Consider the following 21,373-nt stretch of genomic DNA (forward strand, 5'->3'; position numbering starts at 1 on the left):
GTGCATCTCATCAAGGAGAAATCAGTGGGTGGGTTAGTGGGCTTGGGGAGAGGACATATCATTGGGGAAAGGGGGAGGGAGGGAGGGGAGGGGGGTCCCTAAGGTGATGCTTTTTCAGATTGGAGAAGTTATATAGTACAAGGGGTCAATTTTGAGGAAGATCTAAAAAATAAAATAAATAAATAAATAGCCTATATATAAATTCAGCTTCATAAAAAAAAATGGCATCAGATGAATGACATGTGAGAAGTGAGTGGCATCTGCAGGCGGACTGCTGCTAGTCTGTCTCCCCTAAAAGCCTTCACAGGAAATCAATAGTGGTCTCCATAAGAATTAATCTGGGATCCACACTACTACCGTGGCAGGCGGCCAGCTGAGTGATGTGTGCGGTTTAAACGGCCCCCGCATCCTGCCCGCTTATCTGGAGGTGTCCCGATGATCGCTCGGCTCTCTACTCGTCTCGTCTGGCTGTTTTATTTATTTCTTTATTTATTTTTTCTCCCCTCTCTCTCTCTCTCTCTCTTTCACTCTTTCACTCTCTCTCTCTCTGCTCTCTCCCTCTCTCTTTTTCTGTGTATCCCAGCCCTCCTCCATCTCTTCCTCTTCTTCCTCCTCCTCGTCCTCCTCCTCCTCCTCCTCCTCCTCCCCTCCCTCTCCCCGCTAAGTTCGATGCGATCGGCTCTGGGCCCTGCCGTGAGTTCTCGGTGCGGGCGACAGCGCTGCTGAACATGGCGTCAGACGGGATGATTTTAACGAACCACGACCACCAAATCCGGGTCGGAGTCTTGACAGGTAAAAAAAAAAAACTAAACAAAAAAAGAAAAAAGAAAAAAGAAAAATCCGCAACGCGATTCTTCCACCGTTCACCTTCTTTTTTCATCGTTACCTATCGCTCTCATTTCCATGTATTCATTTCCGCCGGCTGTCCGCCCGGGTCTTCATACATGTCGGCTGGATTTTGCGTGGCAGCAGCAGCAGCAGCAGCAGCAGCGGGGATGATGATGATGATCCTCGGTCTCTTTTTGCAGCCTCTTGATTTGAAACCATCACTCTTTCTCCTTTCATTTCCTTTTCATCCCTATAGCCTATACCCTCCTCTCTCTCTCTCTCCATCTCTCTCGCTCCCTGTCTGTCTTTCTGCTGTGCATACATGTACATGCTTCCATTACATCCAGCGCTTATGCGGTGCAAAGCGGTAAATGTGCGGGTCTCTGCATTGGGGGATTTTTTTGTCCGCTCATGTAGCCTAGATTTCTATTTCTTGCCGAGCCCGTTTTTTTTTTTTTCTCCTTCTCTCTCTCTCTCTGTATCTCGCTGCTGCTGCTGCTGCTACTGCTGCTGTGGAGAAGAAGAAGAAAAAAAGAAGAGCTCAGTTTATGTGTATTGAATAATTCATGTCCCGATCTGCGTGTCAGAGCTGAAAATTACAGCTGATCGTGTGTTGTGTCGCTGCTAAACATGCCCAGGCTTAAAGATCTCATTATTGACACCCAGCTGACCACAGCGATTTTTTTGGGGATTTTTTTTTGAAGTGTTGCTCACGACAGTTTCAGCTGAAGGTGGATGTGGATGGTGGTGATGATGGTGGTGGTGATGATGATGATGATGATGGTGGTGGTGGTGGTGGTGATGATGATGATGAGCGCATCCTCGGCCTATTAAGAGCACTTGGATTATGTGGAGGGGGGGAAAAAAGGAGTGAAAATGCGTATCGGATGTGGCTTATTTTGTGAATGACAGTGCGGACAGAGGAGTTTTTATTTATTTATTTATTTTAGTATTATTTATTTATTTATTTATCTCAAACATGACACATGATCGCGGGCTCCGGCTTGCTGTGGCGGGGCTCGGGTAAATCCTATAGCCTATACTGACATTCCTCTAAATGCAGCGCGATGACGGCGCGTCTCTTCACTCAGGCAGCGACGGCAGCGACCGGGGAACGTGATGTGCTCGCAGCCGATGTGTGCGGCTTTGAGGCGGCGGATGGTGTTAGATCTGGTCGCCGCCGGCCTTCATTTTTTTCTCCCCCGTCTCTCTCTTTCTATATATATATTTATATATATCATGCGTGTGTGTGTGCGTGTGTGTGTGTGTGTGTGTGTGTGTGTTGCCTATTGCTTTGTCATGTTTCTGATCGTCAACCATCACGCCAGGCGAATCCAGCGGTGGTTGCTGTCATAACCGGAAAGTAAATGAAACAGGCTGTTTTTTTTTTTTGGAGGATGTTGGAAGCAGGGTGGTGATTGGAGGGGGGTGGGGGTGTGTGTGTGTGTGGGGGGGGGGGTATTGGTTGTTGGTGATGGGGTGGATGCATGTCCAGAGGAATACCCCCCTCCCCTCCTCCTCCCAACACCACCCATCACTCCTCTCCCTCCCTCCCTCCCTTCATTCTTTCCTTTCCTCACCCAGCTCTCTCCCTCCCTCTCTCCTCCTCAACTCCTTTCCCTCCCTCTCTCCCCTCTCTGTCCATCCTGTGTGAGGCTGGGTCGATCAATATTTCATGAAAGCCGTGATCTCACACACACACACACACATACGGTATTCCTCCATATGGAAATCCGGCTCGGAGGAGGAGGAGGAGGAGGAGGTGGTAGCCGATGTGTAGCGGTGGAGGAATGACTGTGTAGACCCTCTCTCTCTCTCTCTGTCTCTCTTTCTCTCCCAAAATCTGCCAGGGAAACCCCCACCACCAATTACAAACACCAACACCAACACCACAACCACCCGTCGTCTCCTTCTCCATCCCTCCTCCTCCTCTCCTCTCCTCTCCTCTCTCCTCCAGAGCGCTGTCCGTGGTGCTGAAATCCAGCGTCACTCACAAATCAGTGCGGTACTGACCCTACCACGGTAAATACTGCATCAGATAGATACACCCAGGCATGTAAAGGAGGATTAACCCCTCTACTCACTTTTCTCTTCCATCTCCATGACCATTTTTTTTTTTAGGGGGGAAGGGTGTCATCAGAGTGTGAAGACAAACTGAGGAGGATTTGGTGTGTTTTTTTTGTTTATGTAGGCGGTTGTTTGTTAAATACTGAGCAGGGGAAGGTCAGAAAAGACACCTCACTTCCTTCTAGTTTTTTAACACCACGTCGGTGCCCACGCCGTCATCAGAGCGGGTTAATTTCTCCATGTATCATCATCAGTCACTTGAATCCCCAACTGTATCCCCAGCAAAGTGACAGATTGCCAGTTTGATCTCGCTGTGCAGTGTTGACAATCCGCGCATACATATGCCGACGTTGAAGACGCGCAGAGACACAAGCGACAGGCTTATTTGTCTTTTTGATGTATTTATGTGTGTGTATATGGAATAGGGAGGAGGGGAAACAAAAGCATCAGGAGGAGGAAGGGCATTAAAGTTGCCATGTTTTACATGACCTTTAGCCTTTTAAGAATCTAATAACGGCTGGGATTACTCATGGCGACGAAGATGTGCTGTGTGATTCCCTCATTAGAGAGGGGATTGAGGGGAGAGGGGGGATCGTGATATGATGTATTTTGACAGCAAAATCTCCCCTGCCGAGTCGCCGAGCCGCCGAGAGGAAGAGAAGCTCCCAAATATTCAGGTTGACTGGATCTTTCTCACAACGCAGAACCTTGTCGCCACACCTCAGTCTTGTACCATCCACAGCGTTGGAGCTGTTCGTCTGCTGTGGTATGTGTGTGTGTGTGTATGTGTGTGTGTGTGTTGCCTGTGTGAGCAGAATGCTAATGGAGTCTGAAGCAGTGCTCAATCTCCCTCCCCTGCCAGGGTCAAAGGTCATCCGTCCACTCCCTTGCATCCAGTCAATAGGGAGCAGATGAGACCTTGGCTCACCCTCTCTCCATCACTTAGCCCCACATCCCTGCAGACAGGTGACAGAGCCCAGGGGACGGCTCTGTTTAGACCCTGGACACACACGGTGCAGGGGACGGGAGGTTGGTGTGTCCAAACGTGGTCAAAATTTCTGTTGATGTGAACAGTTAAAGGGATACTTCACCCAGAATCGATACTTCACCCAGAATCGATAATTCACCGTTTCTACTCACCGTCATGCCAAGGAAGGGTTGGGAGAACTTTCAGAGTCATCAAAACGTTTTTGTAATTCCAGGGGGGGTCCGGCTGGCAACAGATTTTCATATAATGGCGGCGGATAGAGTTCACTTTTGAATCGTCCAAAACACTATGAAACATCCAAATACCTCCATACTGCTCGTCCGTACTGACCCAAGTGTCCTGAAGCCGTGACATGAAAAAGTTGTTTGGAAAAAATTAATTTGATCTCCTTGTTGTAGCAGTAGCTCCCAGTGGCTCTGTTGGTGTTTATGCGCATGCGCGAGATTTGCTGCAAGATGTTCGTCTGTCGTTGTAAACCACTGGATGTGTGATGTAAACATGGAAGAACATCTCACAGCAAATCTCACGCAGCCACTGGGAGCTACTACTACAACAAGGCTAAAAACAGAGATCAAATAAATTTTTTCCGAACAACTTTTTCATGTGGCGGCTTCAGGACACGAGCCGTATGGAGGTATCTGGATGTTTCATAGTGTGTGTTTTGGACGATTCAAAAGTGAACTCTATCTGCCGCCATTATATGAAAATCCGCTGCCAGCCGGACCCCCCCCTGGAACTCCAGGTACTAACTATGCAGAGAGCCCTAACCTTTGCTGTTGGCCCTTTTCCTTTTCTGTCATTTTGAAAATGTAAAAGATGAAAATGAAACTTTTAATAATAGTTTAAAATGTAAAGGGAATGTGTCATCTGTAACTTTATGCCTTTTGGAGGTCATTTCGTCTTCCACTTGCTGAACTGTTCACATTAACAGGAATCTTGACCAGGGGTGCCCAAACTTTTGCATGATGCCACTGTATGTGAGGAATGTGTGAATTAAGAGGTGGGAGGGGGGGGGGGGGGGGGGGGGTTATTTGCAGGAGAGAGTGAGGTAGGAGACTTGAAACAGGATAATTGGGGTGAACATACTGTCACTAGTCAGGGATGTCACACTGAAAATGTGAGCTTTGTTAGGAGTGGATGAAAGCTTCTCACGCTGTGCTCAGCCTATTGTGATGTGTGTTTGTGTTTGTGTGTGTTTTCCAGCTACCTGCGTGTGTGTGTGCATGTGAGTGTTTGTGTGTATTTTGATGCATGAGTGCTCAGTGCCCAGTTTTCTAGCTGTCAGTGCTTCTCCCTGTTTAGCATGGGTTTTAATTGTCCCATGTCTCTCTCCCCGGGTCCGCCTCAGGCGCTGGGCACTCGGCTACACACTCACTTATTTTAGCTAAACATGGCGTGCCTGCCTGGCTTGATGTGTGTCTGTGCTTGCGTCTGTTTGTGTGTGTGTGTGTGTGTGTGTGCAGGAATACAGACGTGGATTAAGGTGATGGTGGATTGTGGCCTCAGGTTTGTTATCACCACCAAATATAAACTGCATTTTCAGTCACGTTCATTGAGTTTGTTGTAGAGATCATGCTAGCCCAGCTTGGTATATGACTTTACATTAACACTTGTGTTGTCTTTAAAGGGACATTGTGTAACTTCTCCTGTTATTTATTCATGAAAATCGATTATTTTGTTCAAAAGTATGTTTTTCGTCTGCCCAATTTCACGTGAATGCAGCATGAAAAATACGATTGAGTTGCTTACGATATACAACCACAATGCTAGATGGGAGTAATTCCTACGCAATGCACCTTTTAAAATGTGACTGAAAAGACTCTCCATGGATTTTTTTAAAGCTAGATTTTTCGAGGATAGCGTGTGATGACTGTGCCAGACGACATCACACACAGGAAGTAATTGTGAACATATGAATACACATTGGGGAGTGTGTTAAATGTGTGAGCCTATTGCATGTGCGGTATGTGCATCTGCATGTGACTCTGCTCTGCTCTTTGTCTTTCTGCACAAATACTGAGCTCTGGCTGGCAAACACAGCTTAGCAAACCCCCCACCCCCCCCAGCCCCAAATATAGCTACTGTATGTATACCTCCCATGATCATAGAGAGCCCTGCAAAATGCATTCAGTGGCTTTTAATCTGTATAAAGCCAGTGTGTATGTGTGGGACCATACGGTATTATTACACGCGGCAGCCAGCGCTCCATGCATGGGCCACGGATGCTCTTGGATGTGTGCTGCTTGCTTGATTCACAGCCCATAGAAAGCTCCATTGATGCTGGCTGCTGAGAGTGGTGTGTGGGTTAACTCCAGCCCTTCCTCAAAGAGACGTGGACAACACACACACACCACACTCTCGGCACAGAGCTCCCAATGAGGAGCTCGGGCAGGAAAGCTTCACTCTGCGACAGACAGCACACACTTTCCCTCCCCCCCCCCGTTTTGTTTTTTTTTTAGCTCTTTTTCTATCTCCCGTGGTTGTTACAACTGAGAGAGGCTCAGGGATGTGTGGGCGGCTCTCCAAACTTACATGTCTATCAGAAAGACACGAATCGGCAGCAGACAGGCTTCCCAAAACAACCACATTTAGTTCGGTCTCTCAGTCCCTCTGTTAAGTAGAACTAATTCTGTGAGTCCCTATACAGAATGGGTGGAAGCTTTTTCTTTTGGCGTCGTCATGGCGGTCCATTTCTTAGCCATATGTGGTCCGTGGTCCATTGGTGTGGTTAAAAACATGAAGGTTCGTCCTAGAAAGCAGTCGGAGGAAAAGGTTTTTGGTTGGAGAACGGCGTCGAAACTTGGAGATGTGTTCAAAATGGTTTATCCTCCCCGTGTGTTCACGCGTGTGTTTCTGCACGTGGGTTTTTTCGGACATGTGTGCGTGCTTGCTCATGTTTGCGCTGGTCTGGCTGCAGATAGGATAATAACTATTTAATCTGCTTTTCCACATGATTTAATCTCTGGAGTTGGTCCCAAGCTCACCTTCACAGCTCAGGCGCTAAAGAGGCTCACTAGAGAAACAGGAGTCAAGTCAGCGAGAGGCGGGGTGGCGTGCCAGAGCACCGCCACCTTCACCACGACTAGGAGACGCTGGCATTTTGTCTGTCCTAACGCCATGATGGTGGCTGCCAGGTTATGGAGCAATGTCCTGTCAGCCTCTCTGTCTGTGTGACTCAATCTACGTCCACACTGCAAGACCAGTGTTTTACAATGAAAGGAATAGATTATATAGACTCTCACTGATGATGCCATTTCATGTTGAGGACGATATTTTGTGATCGTAGTGTAATTTATCGGTTTATTTTCCCCTATTCTGCCTCATGATAAACCACTACTACATTTCCCAGAATGCCTTTGTTCTGCTAGTATTCACTGAATGTGTTTTTAGCTTGGGGTTTTAACATTTTAGTAGCGCTGCTGGCAGCAGAAGTTGAGCTCCATTCAATAAGAAATAAATATCATGCTGCAGCGCAAAGTGCAACATGTCCGATGGCTGCATTGCATTCTGGTCTATTTAGGCCTTTGCTGAAGCAAGAAATTGTATTCTGTTTGTATTATTGTTGCCAGTGACACCAAAATTAGTTTTCTATATGACAGAAACATTTCTCAGTGTTGTTACCTCCAGCTTGGCTCTGCATTGCCACAAACACTACTTGCTGGAGGGAAGCCAGTGAGGGATCATGTGGGAATATTGACCATTATTGTTAACTGGATTTAACTTAAACCGAATTCAGTCAATCAGATCAAATAATAAAGTGAAATCAGTTATTGAAGTTCATGTTTTGAACTCATGAGAAATTATTATTATTTTAACACACTGATTGAGTTAATTGCACTCAACATCATGTACACACACACACCAGCAACTGTACTGGGCGAACCTGTTCAGCTTCAATAGGCCAATCACATGGCAGCGACTCCCTGCATTTAGGCATGCAGACATGGTCAAGACGTTCAAACCGAGCATCAGATCATAAGTGACCTTGAATGTGGCATGGTTGTTGGTGTCAAACTGGTTTGAGCTGATGGAAAGGCAACAAAAATTCAAATTACCAGTCGTTACAACCGAGGTCTGCAGAGGAACATCTCTGAACGCACAGCACGCCAAACCTTGATGCATCTAGGTAGCTACTCTTAGGATTGAGGTCTGATGAGTTTCAATTTCTGCTGCAACATTCAGATGGTCAGGTCAGAAAACATGACACCAACTGAGCATTGTTTAAAGGCCACAGCCAACCTGAGTGTTTTTGCTGACAATGTCCATCCCTATATGACACACTCATGGTGAGTGCACCGTCTTCTGATGGCCACTTCCAGCAGGATAACATATTACAGTATGTCAAACCTCAGATCATCCCAAACTGGTCTTTTGATCAGTCTGTTGTCAGTCTGATTGGTCTGTATCGTCACCATATCTCAATCCAATGGAGCTTTGACCTTTGAGATGTGGTGATTCAGGAGATTTGTATCATGGATGTTAAAACTGGAAAAATGTGGATGATACTGTCGTGTCCTTATGGATCAAAACTTTTGAGGAATGTTTCCAGCACCTTATTGAATTTATTCTACCAAGAAAGCAAAAGAGGTGGAACCTGGTGTTACCAAAGTGTTCCTACTGTAATAAAGTGGCCAGTGAGTGTGCAGCTGAAATGATGACAACTGTGTTTGTAACATCACGTTGTCTGCTCTTGGCCAGATTTCTATAAGGAGGACAGACATAGGCTGGAACTCCACAGCAGACACAACAACATGGACATCAGACGGATGTTTATTCTGACGATGTTTTCGCTGAGCGATCTGATCGGGGAAACAACACAGATTGAGAGATCAGACAGGAGTTCCTCGCTCAAAGATCCAATCCCACCTGCATATTTGTGAAGTCATAGCCAACTCCCCGATGGCCACCAGTCTGTCTGAGTTCCCATTAGCATCACAACGCTATTATTCCTGCACATTTTCCACTCTGCTGACGCTGAGACAGCCAAACGTAATATCCTGACACAGCTGACATCATGACTGGATAACAAAAAACACAAAATAGATGTTAACATTCGGTTCACTGGTGATATAAAGATACGTGGTTTGGATGGGAATCAGAGAGCCCCCAGGCGTGTGTCTACCCACTAGCATGATTTTATTCCTCCTTTTTCCTGCTTTGACCCGACTCTCTGTGCCTGTCTATGGTTGAATCATCTCTAAGCTGCTACTGGGGTGTTCCCTTGCAACGATATGTGGGCATCTGTTCAACAATATGCTTGTTTGAGAGGGATATGTTTGGAAAAGAAGTCCCAAATAAGAAAAAAAAAAAAAAAATCGGTACACACTTGTTCCTGTAACTTACTGCTGATCCAATTCCAATTTTTCTAGCATCTCTCGGCCAAATCTAATAGATTTTTTTTTGTACCTTTGCAGACTTTTATGGTTTCTTTGCCTGCTTCAATATTGATAATGTTGGCTTTTAACAGGCTGTTAAATTGTGAATGTTAATAATATTGCAATCCCGAGGGTCGAAAAGTGAACATGGTGGCGTTGTGAGAGAACACTCACCCAAAAAAAAAAAAAACCTGGACGGTTTGTGTTTGCATCGTTGTTTAGACTCTCGAAATATCTGAGCTCTTTGTTCGCATGTGGTCAGACAAGGATTTATCTTTTGTATGGGTGGGGCTGGCTCACACTGTACCGGTTAAAACACACAGGCTGGCTCGTCTCTCTCACTCGGTCGGCCGGTCGGTCTCTCTCTCTCTCTGCATCACACACACACACACACACACAGAGCCAGCTGTCACAGTGGACAGCAGTAAGGCAGGCAGACCATATGACCAGAATAGACAATATGGGATCAGGGACACGGACGCGGAATGAGAATTAAGTCTTCACTGCAAAGGAATTATTTTCAGCATCGAGTAGTGGGGAGTGGAGAGTGTGTCGGAGTGGGAGGGGGGGGGTGACTCTTCTCCCCCTTTTGCACACACCCCTCACTCTCTTTTACTCTCTCTTTCTCTCTCTGCTTTTATAGCCCATGGAAATAATCCTCCCTGACTGTAAATAGTCTTTAATTGGGATGCGAGTTAGAACAAGAGGCAGACGGTATTTGGCGGACAAGGAGCAGAGTCTCCTCCGCTCTCGTATACGCTCTTGTCAACTCTCCAGAGAAGAGCTCCACCGGGGCGGGGGGGGGGGGGCTGCCTGCCTGGAAAGCTATTCCCAGACTGGATGCGTAGGTGTAGGAGAGTTGGTCGGTTCCCACTCCCTCCTGGCCCGAAGCAGTGTTACAGTCTGTCATTCATTTGAGGTGATAATCACAGGAGGCTACCATAGCCAAAAAAAGAAGAAGAGGAAGAAGAAGAAAAAAAAAACAGAAGTAGAGGAAGATTGCGCTCAATATTTTTTTGGGAGTAAGCAAAAGAGCAAGAGAAATGCTGCTGCTTTTTAGTGTCAGCACTTATCTTGTTTTGACAGAAAAACAGGCATTGGACATGCAGAGCTCCAAGCTATTGTTTTCTATTTTTGTATCGTTGATAAACAGGAAAGACTGCTCTGAAATGAGTTGTAACCCCTTCTAGCTAAGCTGTTAATGGGTGGAGAGGTAGTTACATCCAACTCCTTTATATATGATTTATACGCGCAACTGCTTTTTGAGGAAGTCAAATACGTGTGAGTGTGGATGTAGCTGCTGCAAAATGAGGTGTTCCTGTATTTCCCCCCCCCATGCAAATAATGTTAATGTTTAGTTTAGGCAGCTATATTTAGGAAGGTTTTTTATTTTATTTTACACCTATGCTGTCTGTAAAAGTCACCTCCATTAGTTTGTTTGGAGTAAAATTGTTCAGTCCATGTCAACAAGATGTGTCTGTTCCGTCAGACGCAAAACAAGAAAAGCAGCGTGGAAACGCCTCCTGTCTAAACAAGTCTTCATGGTTCGTGGGAATTTGGCAGTTATTGATTAGGTTTCGCTGGAAAAGAACGCCTCTGGTGAAGTCAGAAAGAAATGATTTCATCTTTAGGGAAATATGTTATTAGTCTTATTAAGCTTTGTGGAGGGAGAACATCATCACTTGTCTCTGTAGTAATTTTAATTTCCACAAACTGTAAACATGATTGTGTTGTTTTTTAGTTACCACTCTGGGCTGTTAAAGTTAGGTTCAGATTTGACCTAAAGCAGCTTTAAATGCTGTTCCTCAGTAGTGTCTGCACGTTGGTGGCGCTACGTGGAGACATTATGGTCTGTTTCGGAGGCCTAGGAGTTTCTGTTACTTCCTTGCCAAGGAATTCCCCATCATGGCTGTTCTATGACGATAATAATGCCACATTGATACATACACACATCTTCCCTCTGCTGCAATGTTTGGGGAGATAATTTGTGATTGTCAAAATTATTCTTTCTGTTCTTGTTATTGTACAACATGTACTTTTTGTAGAAAAAAAAGATTTCATGTTTGTCTCAAAATTTGTTGCATTAATTGGGAAACTCAGTCTCTTAATTACGTAGCACTTACTGAGACATTTCAAAGAACCTTTTACTTTCAAGACAAAACACATTTCCTGGTTCGTTTTTACTCTGGAGAGACAGCGACTGCCCCGCCCCCACCCTCCCCCACTCCCCTTCACTTGGGTCGCTCCATTGCGATAACCTGTGCAAAGAGAGAAGCTGCTGAGCGATGGCGATAGAGATCGAGATAAAAGATACAACGGTGGGTTTTAACTGATGAGTCACTCTTGTTGGTGTGCTGCCGCTGGATCCCGTGTCCTGGCTTGAGGTGTTAATTAGAGCTGGAGGGACGGACGGAGTATAAGCGAAGGATGCAGGAGGATAAGGGAGCGGAGGAGGGAGGGAGGGAAGAAGAAGAGAAAAAAAAGAGCAGGGGCGGGAGAAAAAAAAGTCATTGATTCATCAACGGCCTCGCGTGCTGCCATGCTTCCTCGCGTCTTTATCAGCCCCTCATCTAATAGGTGTCTGAAACGTACACCTCTCTCATGTTTCACTCAGGGGAGGAGGTCAGCTCGCCAGCATCCAGCATCTATCACTGGCTGGCTGGGCGCTGATGTCACGGGGAGCTTCTCATTGAGAGCAGTGAACAGACCGAGCGTCACAGTGAACCTCAACATGTATCTCAATCATATCGACACACAAATGGCAAAAAAAAACTAGATGAAGGCTTCAGTTTACCGACAGTATCATCATCAGGGAAGAGTCATGAGATAAATCGAATTCACCAGAAGCAGAAATCTGTTTTTTTTTCTTCCTATATCTAAATTGCAAATCAACTCCCTCTTGTTATTCTTCAGCCTGTTTGAGACGGGTTTGTTTTGCAGCCTGCTGCTGCATGGACGCATCATTCAAGGTGCATCCTGACAGATAACATCTTGCTTATTGCTGCGGTCCACGTGTTTGTTATTGTCAGAGCAGCATGCCAACCACCTGTTTGATGAGCATGGTGCGATCCAGCAACACACAATCGTTCAGGCTGCGTCCAAATTACTCCCTGTTTACTATGATTTAGTGCATTACATTAAATTACATACTCAAAAACGTTGTATTTTTTACAGGTGTATAACGTTTGTGTGACTCTACAGCTGTTGGCGGTGATGCAGGACGATGATGAGCAAAGTTGCTGCTTCTGTAACAGTCTGTCTGTTGTTTAGTAGTGAAGGAGTGAAGACAGGACAGATTTTGTTAAACCTATAAGCATGGGAGAAGAAATATGACTGACTCCACTATGATAGCTGGTGATATCCCTCCCTCAGCTTATTATTATTGGATGTTTTTTGACCAATTCACCTATTGCAGCTAGCAGCAAACTGGTACTGTACTATGTGGAGCAGTGAAAACAGCTTAATACGTACATGCTGTATGCTTTACTTTTACTGAATTCTTATTCTGTTAATTATTGTGTTTGACTTGTGAGCCCGGGGCAGAAACTGTGGACCGCCAAGGCCATTTTGTGTCCGATGATGTCACTAATCCGATTCGACACTATTGCTGCGTTCGATTGCACTCGGAACTCGGAGAGATCCGACCTCCGAATCGGAAAAGTGCAATAGACCGACCCTTGAACTCGGGACTCCGACTCGGGAATTCGGGTAGGATCCAGCCAGCCCGAGTCGGTCGGAATTACGTCACAGCAAAATGGCGTTGCACTTTCTCCTCAACCTTTACTGTTATGTGTCGTCCAATTTAGCATTTGTGTTACTAAAAGTGTAGAATTACTTTGCAGTGGTATTTCCATTCCCACTCTGTTAATTTGTCCCTCCCTTATGTAGCTGATGAACTTCCCCAGCGGTAGTTTTTGATGCTCAAAAGACATCCAAACAATCATCACCTTACTGTGGCCGGCCATGTTTTCCGAGGGTGGCGCAATGAAACACATTTACCTCAGAAGTCTGAATTTCTGACCCGGATCTTTCCAAGTTCCGAGTGCAATCGAACGCAGCATAAAACTCATGATCTGGGTGTGTTAGTTCAACTTTAAGAATTTCAACGTTCAGTACATTAATATTTTCGTGTATTTAAAAAGTAGCAACACAACGTCACATAAACGTACCGACTGTAATGACAGCTGATGCTCTCATCACACGACAGTCACCACCACCTGCTTTCAGCAAGAAAACACATTATACTTCTAAATTAAATTGCCTCCTTTAAGATTCATTTTAAGATTAGTTATCTGACTTTTAGTTTCAGATTTTGGGTGCAGTTAGATTTGATGTCTTTCTGGTCAGTAAAGTCACAAACACGATAAACGCAGATGCTGTATTTTTGTTTTTGGTTTATGTGATGTTTAGTGTTTTTATATATGAATGACAGAACAGTTGTGCAACGTCCTCTTTGGCTCTGAAGGTCGAGTCTGAGAAACTTCCCCAAATGACGTCACTTGACCATAGGTTTTTGTCTGGAGCTGGGAGACGATGCATTTGAAGTATAAAGCCATTGCTGCAAATTTGGGTCCTGGAGTTTAAAAGATGTGGGCAGCGACCAGACAGTGTGAGTTTATCAAATGGACAGAAGGGCAATACTAATCGCCGGGCTAATCTTTTACCACAAATACAATTCTAATTGAGTTTTTAGTTCACTCATTTAGCATGGTGAGTCACAGTATTTAATAGGGAGTGATGGCGCACTGTTAGAAAGCTGTGCATGTGTTTGGCAACATGTTTTCAGACGCTGTAAGTTAATGATTTGGAAAATGTGGATGAGTAAGATATTGAAGTCTCATGTGGCAGCAACAGCCCCCCTCTTCCCACCCCCCCATTGGACCATGATCAGTGACAGAGGCTGATAAGAGAGGGAGGACTGAGGGAGTAGTGGCGCTCAGATCTTCTGTGTAGTGCAGCAGCTATTAAATCTGCCTCCCCGCAAGAAGAAGACAGGGAACTTCATTCATGTCAACATCACTCAGGTTTTCAGTATTTTCGACATTTTGTTGTTGTTTGTCAAACAAGAGCAACAGTGGGGTGTAGTTTGAAGAGGGTCGAGGTGGAATACAAGAGACTGAAGAAGAAAAAGAAGAAAACTGTGCAAGTCAAAGTGAAGTTATGACAAGTAAATACTCTGCACAATGAGTGCAACATGTTTCTCCCATAACAAGGTGTGTGCACGTTGGCCAAATACAGGCTCTAATATGTTCATTCACACATGCACACGAGTTGACATCCAACCATTCATAAGAACAAAAAGATGAGGAGGTGGCAAAGAATCGCTGGAGCTTTGTGTGTGTGACTTCTGGCTGTCACCCTTGGCAACGACCCTTTCGCTCCTCCTTGACATGCTGCCAGGGCGTCCATTGGCTTGTCACTTGTTCAAATCCCCCCCCTCCTCCTCCCTCTATTCATTACTCCCTCCCTCCCTCCCTCCCTCCCTCCCCACCCCGAGGCCACGGGGACCAGCCATGTCGAGGTGCGACGCGCTGATTGATGTGTGTGACACAACGCTTCTGGGAACCACCGGCGTCTGAATTGGGGAGAAATGTTTCTATTTTTAAAACCAACAGATGCAAAAGGTGACACGGCGAGGAAGGAGGATTTTTGGAGAGAGAGATAGATAAAAAAGAAAAAATGAAAAATGAAAGTGGCCAAAGTCAGTGTTGCAGGTTTAAGGGCTCTCCATTAAAAAGTTTCCCCCTGCAGTGTTTATACAGTTGCTATGGAGCGATTGTATTCGTAATTGACAGTAATTATATCAGTCATTGGCTCACTCACACATTCATATTTACATCACTTTCACTAATCAATTCCACAGCAATGCGAACTGGAAGCCAGTTTGACGAGCGTTACAACACTCGGGACTCGAGGGATAAATATAACGCGCTCCCTTTTCCTTTCTTTTCCATTCATATATCACATTTTATCTCGAGCCATCTCCCTTTTTCTCGCTCGCTATTTTTGTCCCCCCGTCTCCTCACCTCTCTCTTCTTCTTCTTTTTCTCGGTCCACCTTTCCCATTTTTTTTTCTCTTTACCTCTGCTGTCTGTCTGTCTGCACTCAACTCACTCCATCTCCCCGGCAAAGTGAGGCAGCGAGCGGTACGAGGGGAGCATGTACGTGTGAATAATGGAGGAGGCCAGCTTCTCCCTAACGAGGTGTGTTTGATGGCCGACCTCGGCCCGGTGTGTGCGTGTGTGTGTGTGTGTATATATATGTGTGTGTGTGTGTGTGTGTGTGTGTGTGTGGTCAGCGTGTTCTCCCATTCTCCTCCTCCATTATTCAGCGTCATGCCTTTCCCCCGTTGCTACCACAGAACCCTTTCAGATCATAGCACCTGGGAATCAAATGTTAATAGACACCCGTCCACACACTCACACATCACAGCCAGAAATGCTCAACACATACACATACACACACACACACACACACACACACACACACACACACACACACACACACACACACACACCAGAGCCGGTTTGATTGACATGAGTTGGTATGGCTCAGCTGCTTTGCTGCCCTTCTGCATCATTTATGGTTTTACAACAGGCATGACTGGCGGTTTTCAATCTCAGCACATGACTGTTTACATTTGACAGAGTGAGTCAGGGAATTTCTCACTCACTTTCCCTTCGCTCATGCTTCGTGAGCCCCACCTGCTCTTTTTTTTTTTTTTTTTTTTTAATTTCCGTTTTTTATTTGTTTGTCTTCTTCTTATTGTGGCTTCTGGTTTATGGAGAGAAATTTGTCTCAATATTAATGACCCCAGTTGGAAAGTCCACATTGAAAGCCTTACGTTTGAAGCACCAAAACGCCAAACCAAACTGCAGTAACTACCTACTTTAATATTTCATTGATCATTTTTCTGCTGAGTCAGTCAAAACTATTTTTAAACAACACTGCGTTCACTTGGAAATCATAATTTACTGTTTTATATTAACAAAATTATCAATTTCCTTTCATTCTTAAAGGAATTTCAATGCCCTATTATTACACAGTCGACAATAGAGAAGTGGGGAAAGGTCCCTTTAGCCGGATACGGAACACGGGATGTCGCAGCTTTGGCCCCAAAATGTTAAACAATAACCACAGAGAAAATAATGAGCTGATTAAGTAATAATGAAAATAATCATTAAAAATGAGCCTAGAGGTAAGAAAGATGCCTTTACAGTATGATCACTATAATTTATCTTCACATTATATACATTTGTAGATTGTTGTCAGTGGAATTGGGGCTTATTTACTTCCGTACACACGTCGTATGTTTTAATTCTGACTCAACCAGTGAAACTCCCTGAACGCTCCGGCTCCTCCGGGGGCTTCCCTCTTGGTTGCACCCGTCCTGACATGTACATGTATGTGTGTGTCTCAGTGGGATAAGTGATGAGATGTGTGAAATATGGCAAGTGGAGCACTCTATTAGGCAGAATACCCCCCCTCACCCCCCCACCCTTCGCCTCCAGGCTTCCCTTCTGCCTTGCAAAGGCCGGGATAGAGAGACGTCACTGAGGCTGCGCTGAGTTAGCAACCGAGCCTGAGCCAAACACCCACCGCCGAAGAACAGGAAGATGATGAGCAGGAACTCCTCTTAGCTAGCGTTAACCGTGAGAAGAAGGAGAAGTTTCCAACGGACTCTGTGTGCGTGTATATGTGTGTATGTGTGTGTGTGTACATGTGTGAGCTCTGACAGTGGGAAGCTGCAATGTAATTGCTGACACTGTCCAGAGGATTGAATGTAATGAAGGTAGCTGCTTACAGGCTGCTTCATTAGTACAGCCGGGCCCGGGGCACTCCCTGTGTGTGTGTGTGTGTGTGTGTGTGTGTGTGTGTGTGTGTGTGTGTGTGTGTGTGTGTGTGTGTGTATTAGTGTGTGTGGGCATGCAAAACTCAGCATCCTGGGAAATAAGGAGAGTCGAATGGGTCGCACACACACATACATACACACACACGTTATTACCACCCACCCACCCACTCGCACATTAACAAACACATCAACGAGGCCTGGCAGTGTGTGGAACGTGTTGATTGTAACTTTAATCCATAGGAGTTCATTTCCTCTGCGTTTTTTTGCTACTCGGCGTTCGTCTTCCTCGACAAAGACGCTCTTCGGAAAACATTACTGTGGTATAACATATAGCGGTATTTCCCAGCATCGGGCCTCGTCTACCTTTATACACCACGCCGCACCGTTGAGGTCATGCAGGGTTGTGTTAAGACGTAATGGGATTAGAGATGTAGGGGTTGGAACTAACAGTTACCTTCATTATTCAGTTGATTATTTCTAAAATTGACTGATTAATTGCTTTGTCTGTGACGATGCCCATCACATTTCTCCAGAGCCAAAGGTCACTTTTTTCGCATTGCTTAGCTATTTTGTTCAACCTAACAGTTCCTAACCCAAAGATTTTCAATTAGCAAGCTTCACACAAGCAGGAACTGCAACTGTTCAGAATTGAGAAGCTGCAAACAACAAAATCACTGCATTTTAAGTTGATTTAATTCAAAAAATAATTGCTTAACTAATAAATTTAGGCAGCAAATTGGCATCAGTAAGATTTGCAATATGTTATATACTCTAAAAAACATACTTTGGACATGGTTTGTAGCTTTATTTCTGCAGCCTGGCATGCGTGTGTGAATGGGTGGATGTCTTGGCAGATGACACAACTTAACAGACCAGAGGGGTCTCTCTCTGTGGTGGCTGTGATATAATCAGTAGTTTCAACCAGTGCAGCAAAAATGCTTTCGGCCCTGTAATGGCTGCAGCGATCATGACTGAAGCAAAGGTGCAAGTGAGGTAAAAATCCACCTCCGTCCTCACCACGTCTGTGTATTGTCTCATTTGACTCAGCTGATCGGCCTCTTTCCCATGTTACAATCACAGGCTCATTCATCAGCTGCTGGACTTCCAGGTGACCAACAGCAATCAGCCGTATTTATGTGTAAACCGCACACTTCACCATTATCCTGTTGATATCCTCCTGTTGGTGTTTGCTGCCACAGCTCCATCCACCACTCCAACCTCTGGTGTTAGTTTGGAATAGTTCACCAAAAAATGAAATTCAGTCATTATTGACTCACCCTCATGCTAATGAATACTCTGATGAGTAGTTTTTATTCCTCAAAGCGCATCTGGAGACCCGGGAGGGGGGTTCGTAGTCCAACGAAATACTATAATAGAGTCAATAGCGCCCGACACAAAAAGGTCCATAAAACTACTCAAAAACCATTTAATATTCCTCCTTACTGCTCGTCCGTTGCAATCCAAGTGTCCTGAAGGATATAGTCCAGAGTTTACTCGAAACAATGTAATTTAGGACATTTTTAACTAAACTAAACAGTCCTGTATTGAAATTTCTTAGGGCGCGCTCTTGCATTCATTCACGTGAACGTCAGAGCGCAATACAGGACAGTTTAGGCTGTGAAAATGTCCTAAATGACGTCGTTTCGAGAAAACTCGGGACTATATCCCTTCAGGACACTTGGATTGCAGCAGACGAGCAGTAAGTAGGAATTTTAGAGGGTTTTTGTGTAGTTTTATGGACCTTTTTGTGTCTGGCGCTATTGACTCTCTATTGACTACTCCGGAGTATTCATCAGCATGAGGGTGAATTTCATTTTTTGGTGAACTATTCCTTTAAGATTGCACTGGTTTCTCTGAGAGCTCCCTCGAAGCTATAAACACCTACTTTCATGTCAAAAGTTTTTCTGACCTTATGTGACTTTTTAAATTTTTTTTGATAAAATGATCTCCGTGTCTTTAAGGACCTCTAGGTGACGTCAGCAGGAAGTTCCCTGTGCTTCGCTTGACGCTGCTTCGCTGCACCGCTGCAGAGTTTTCCGGGTGCTGCGGAGTTCCACTTCGCTTTGTTCCGCTGATTTCACGATGATTGTCGGCACATTGTGCTAAAGCCGCAGCCGTGCTGATGGGGCTTTTGTTTTTTGCCTTTTCAGAAAGCGTGGTTGGCATGAAATGGGATTTGTGGGCAGAGAGCCGTGGGCTGGTCACGGGGAGGTCAGCCCGGTAGACCAGACGATGAAGGGGGCTGCTGCCATCTTCGCCACACGGGGGACCCTGCGGAGATGCAGTTTAGATTAACTTTCCACTTAGTGAACAATGTGTCACTTGCAATATGGTCGTGTCTCCGGCCCCAGAAATCGGGTTGACAGCTGCACCTCTTGAGACGCATTTGTCCCAGTCAGGGTTGGGGGTTGCGGTTGTGCATTTTGCCTTGACCATCAAACGATTCCTCCGGTCAGCACGAATGTGGCTCTTAGGCTTTGAACACAAACCTGGCATTGATTCTGAACGGCTACCTGCCACCTTTACCTTGACACGGAAGCGCAGCTGCAGTCACGCCATAAACCCTGACCTCAGTCCATCATTTTCCGTGCCTCTGATCCTCCCTCCCGTCCTTCCCTTGAGAGTTAGATCACGGGGGAGCAGGGAGAACATTAAGCCTCGTCTATGAGGACCAATCAATGGCTGATCTGATTAGGCCGCCGCACATATGTCACACTACAGTACAAACCCTAAAAGCCAACAGATAACGAACCCCTTTTGCTAATGTTAGCCAATAGCTATCCATTTCCGAGCTTTAGTCATATCGAGTGAATTAAAATGAACGAGCTGAGTGTTTTTTTCCGTGCAGATCCACACAGGATGCAAACACTGGGATGTGCGGCTAAGCTGTGGTTGTACTGGTGCAGCAATGGGTTTCCCTGCATCAGCAGCTTGGAAGGATGAAGGAGGAGGAGGAGGAGGAAGAAGAGGAGGAGGGGAATAGAGACGAAGGGATGTGGAGGCAGAAAGGGGGGAGAAGAGGGAAGCTTCTAACGGGAGGTATCAGAAATGTGCAGCTATATTGATGCCAGTGTAAGCACATTTCTATTGAAATCAATAGAGCTGCTCTCAAGCTCATTTTGGCTTCTAACAAGACCTGTCTCGTAACGGAGCAGCCGTAGATAACACACACACAGGAACTGAGCTAAGTTTAGAGGGAAAAAAGGAGAAGAATCTGCCCGTTAGATGTAAATTAATTGATTTACTTGTATTACTGTCAGTGTGTAATGATACCAACCACTGTGTGTGTTGTTTCCTTTGCTGCAGAGCTTTATAAGGATATAAGGGTTTGTTCATATAAATTACATGAAACATCTTTTACATGTAGCTCTTCCTGAGTGGGAGCAAGTGCAATATTGACTCAATAGAAATTATCGACAACACATTCAGGGGTTTGTAAACAGCATCTGTTTTCTTGCCTGCAGATTCTAATAAGTGGTTTTATTTTCAGATTTGGCGACAACACTGACACATCTCTCATCAAACCTTTCATCTTTCCTCCCTCTTTACAATCAACAATGAGCCATGTGGAAATCATTGATGTAGCAGCCTTATCTTTTTTCTTTTTTTTTTTAATGACAGATGTCACCAGTGTGACATAAAAACTGCATGTAACTAATTAATGTTAATCGTGTAGCAGCTGAAATGCCTGTTGTGTGTCTGTGCCCAGCCAAAGATTGTCTGTGAGCGTGAAGACGTATCATCGCTCTGTGACCACTCCAGTGTTGTTTGTAGTTCTTCAACTGGACGGTGACTCTTCTCTGTCACATCAGATGCAGGAGAATTTCCAAGTGAAGCTTTATTTTATTTTATTTTTTTGGTCCTATGACATCAATGTTTTAAGCTCGTTACGCAACGGTGTCTTCATTATTTAGGCTAAAACTGAGGTGTAAAAGCACGAAGGCTACACCTGTAATATCACCGGGGTCAGATACATTTAATCAGCGTTTCATATCCTCTGCCGCTAATCTCATTTTCAGGCAGCGAACGTTAATAAGGCTGCGACTAAAATCTGTCGTCGTCGTCTCGGCTCCTCAACCAGCAAAATGTGATTAAAGGTGATAGACGAGCTTCTTCATGTTTTTTAGTTTTTCAAAACCCTTAGTTACTTGTAAATGTTGAAAGCTCCATCTAGTTCAATTCAATCAAGGGGATCTGGACAGATTTGGATTTGATCAAATGCCTTTGAACCCCAAGCTGACTTCTTTTTCTAGAAACAGTAAG

General features: G+C 45.1%; 1 protein-coding gene across 9 annotated transcripts in view; it reads left to right on the forward strand.

The window, feature by feature from the left end:
* Positions 1-584: 584 nt before the first annotated feature.
* gphnb (gephyrin b) overlaps positions 585-21,373 on the forward strand; it is a 103,633-nt gene continuing 82,844 nt past the window's right edge. For all 9 annotated transcript variants that reach the window (XM_085770417.1, XM_085770418.1, XM_085770420.1 and 6 more), the window contains exon 1: positions 585-792. In XM_085770417.1, the coding sequence (XP_085626543.1) occupies positions 729-792 (64 nt within the window). In that variant the 5' untranslated portion in view covers positions 585-728. The remainder of the gene's footprint in view (positions 793-21,373) is intronic.

Source organism: Trachurus japonicus, chromosome 24 (assembly GCF_045865225.1).
Source record: "Trachurus japonicus isolate A0001 chromosome 24, Traja_1.0".
NCBI classification, from domain to species: domain Eukaryota; kingdom Metazoa; phylum Chordata; class Actinopteri; order Carangiformes; family Carangidae; genus Trachurus; species Trachurus japonicus.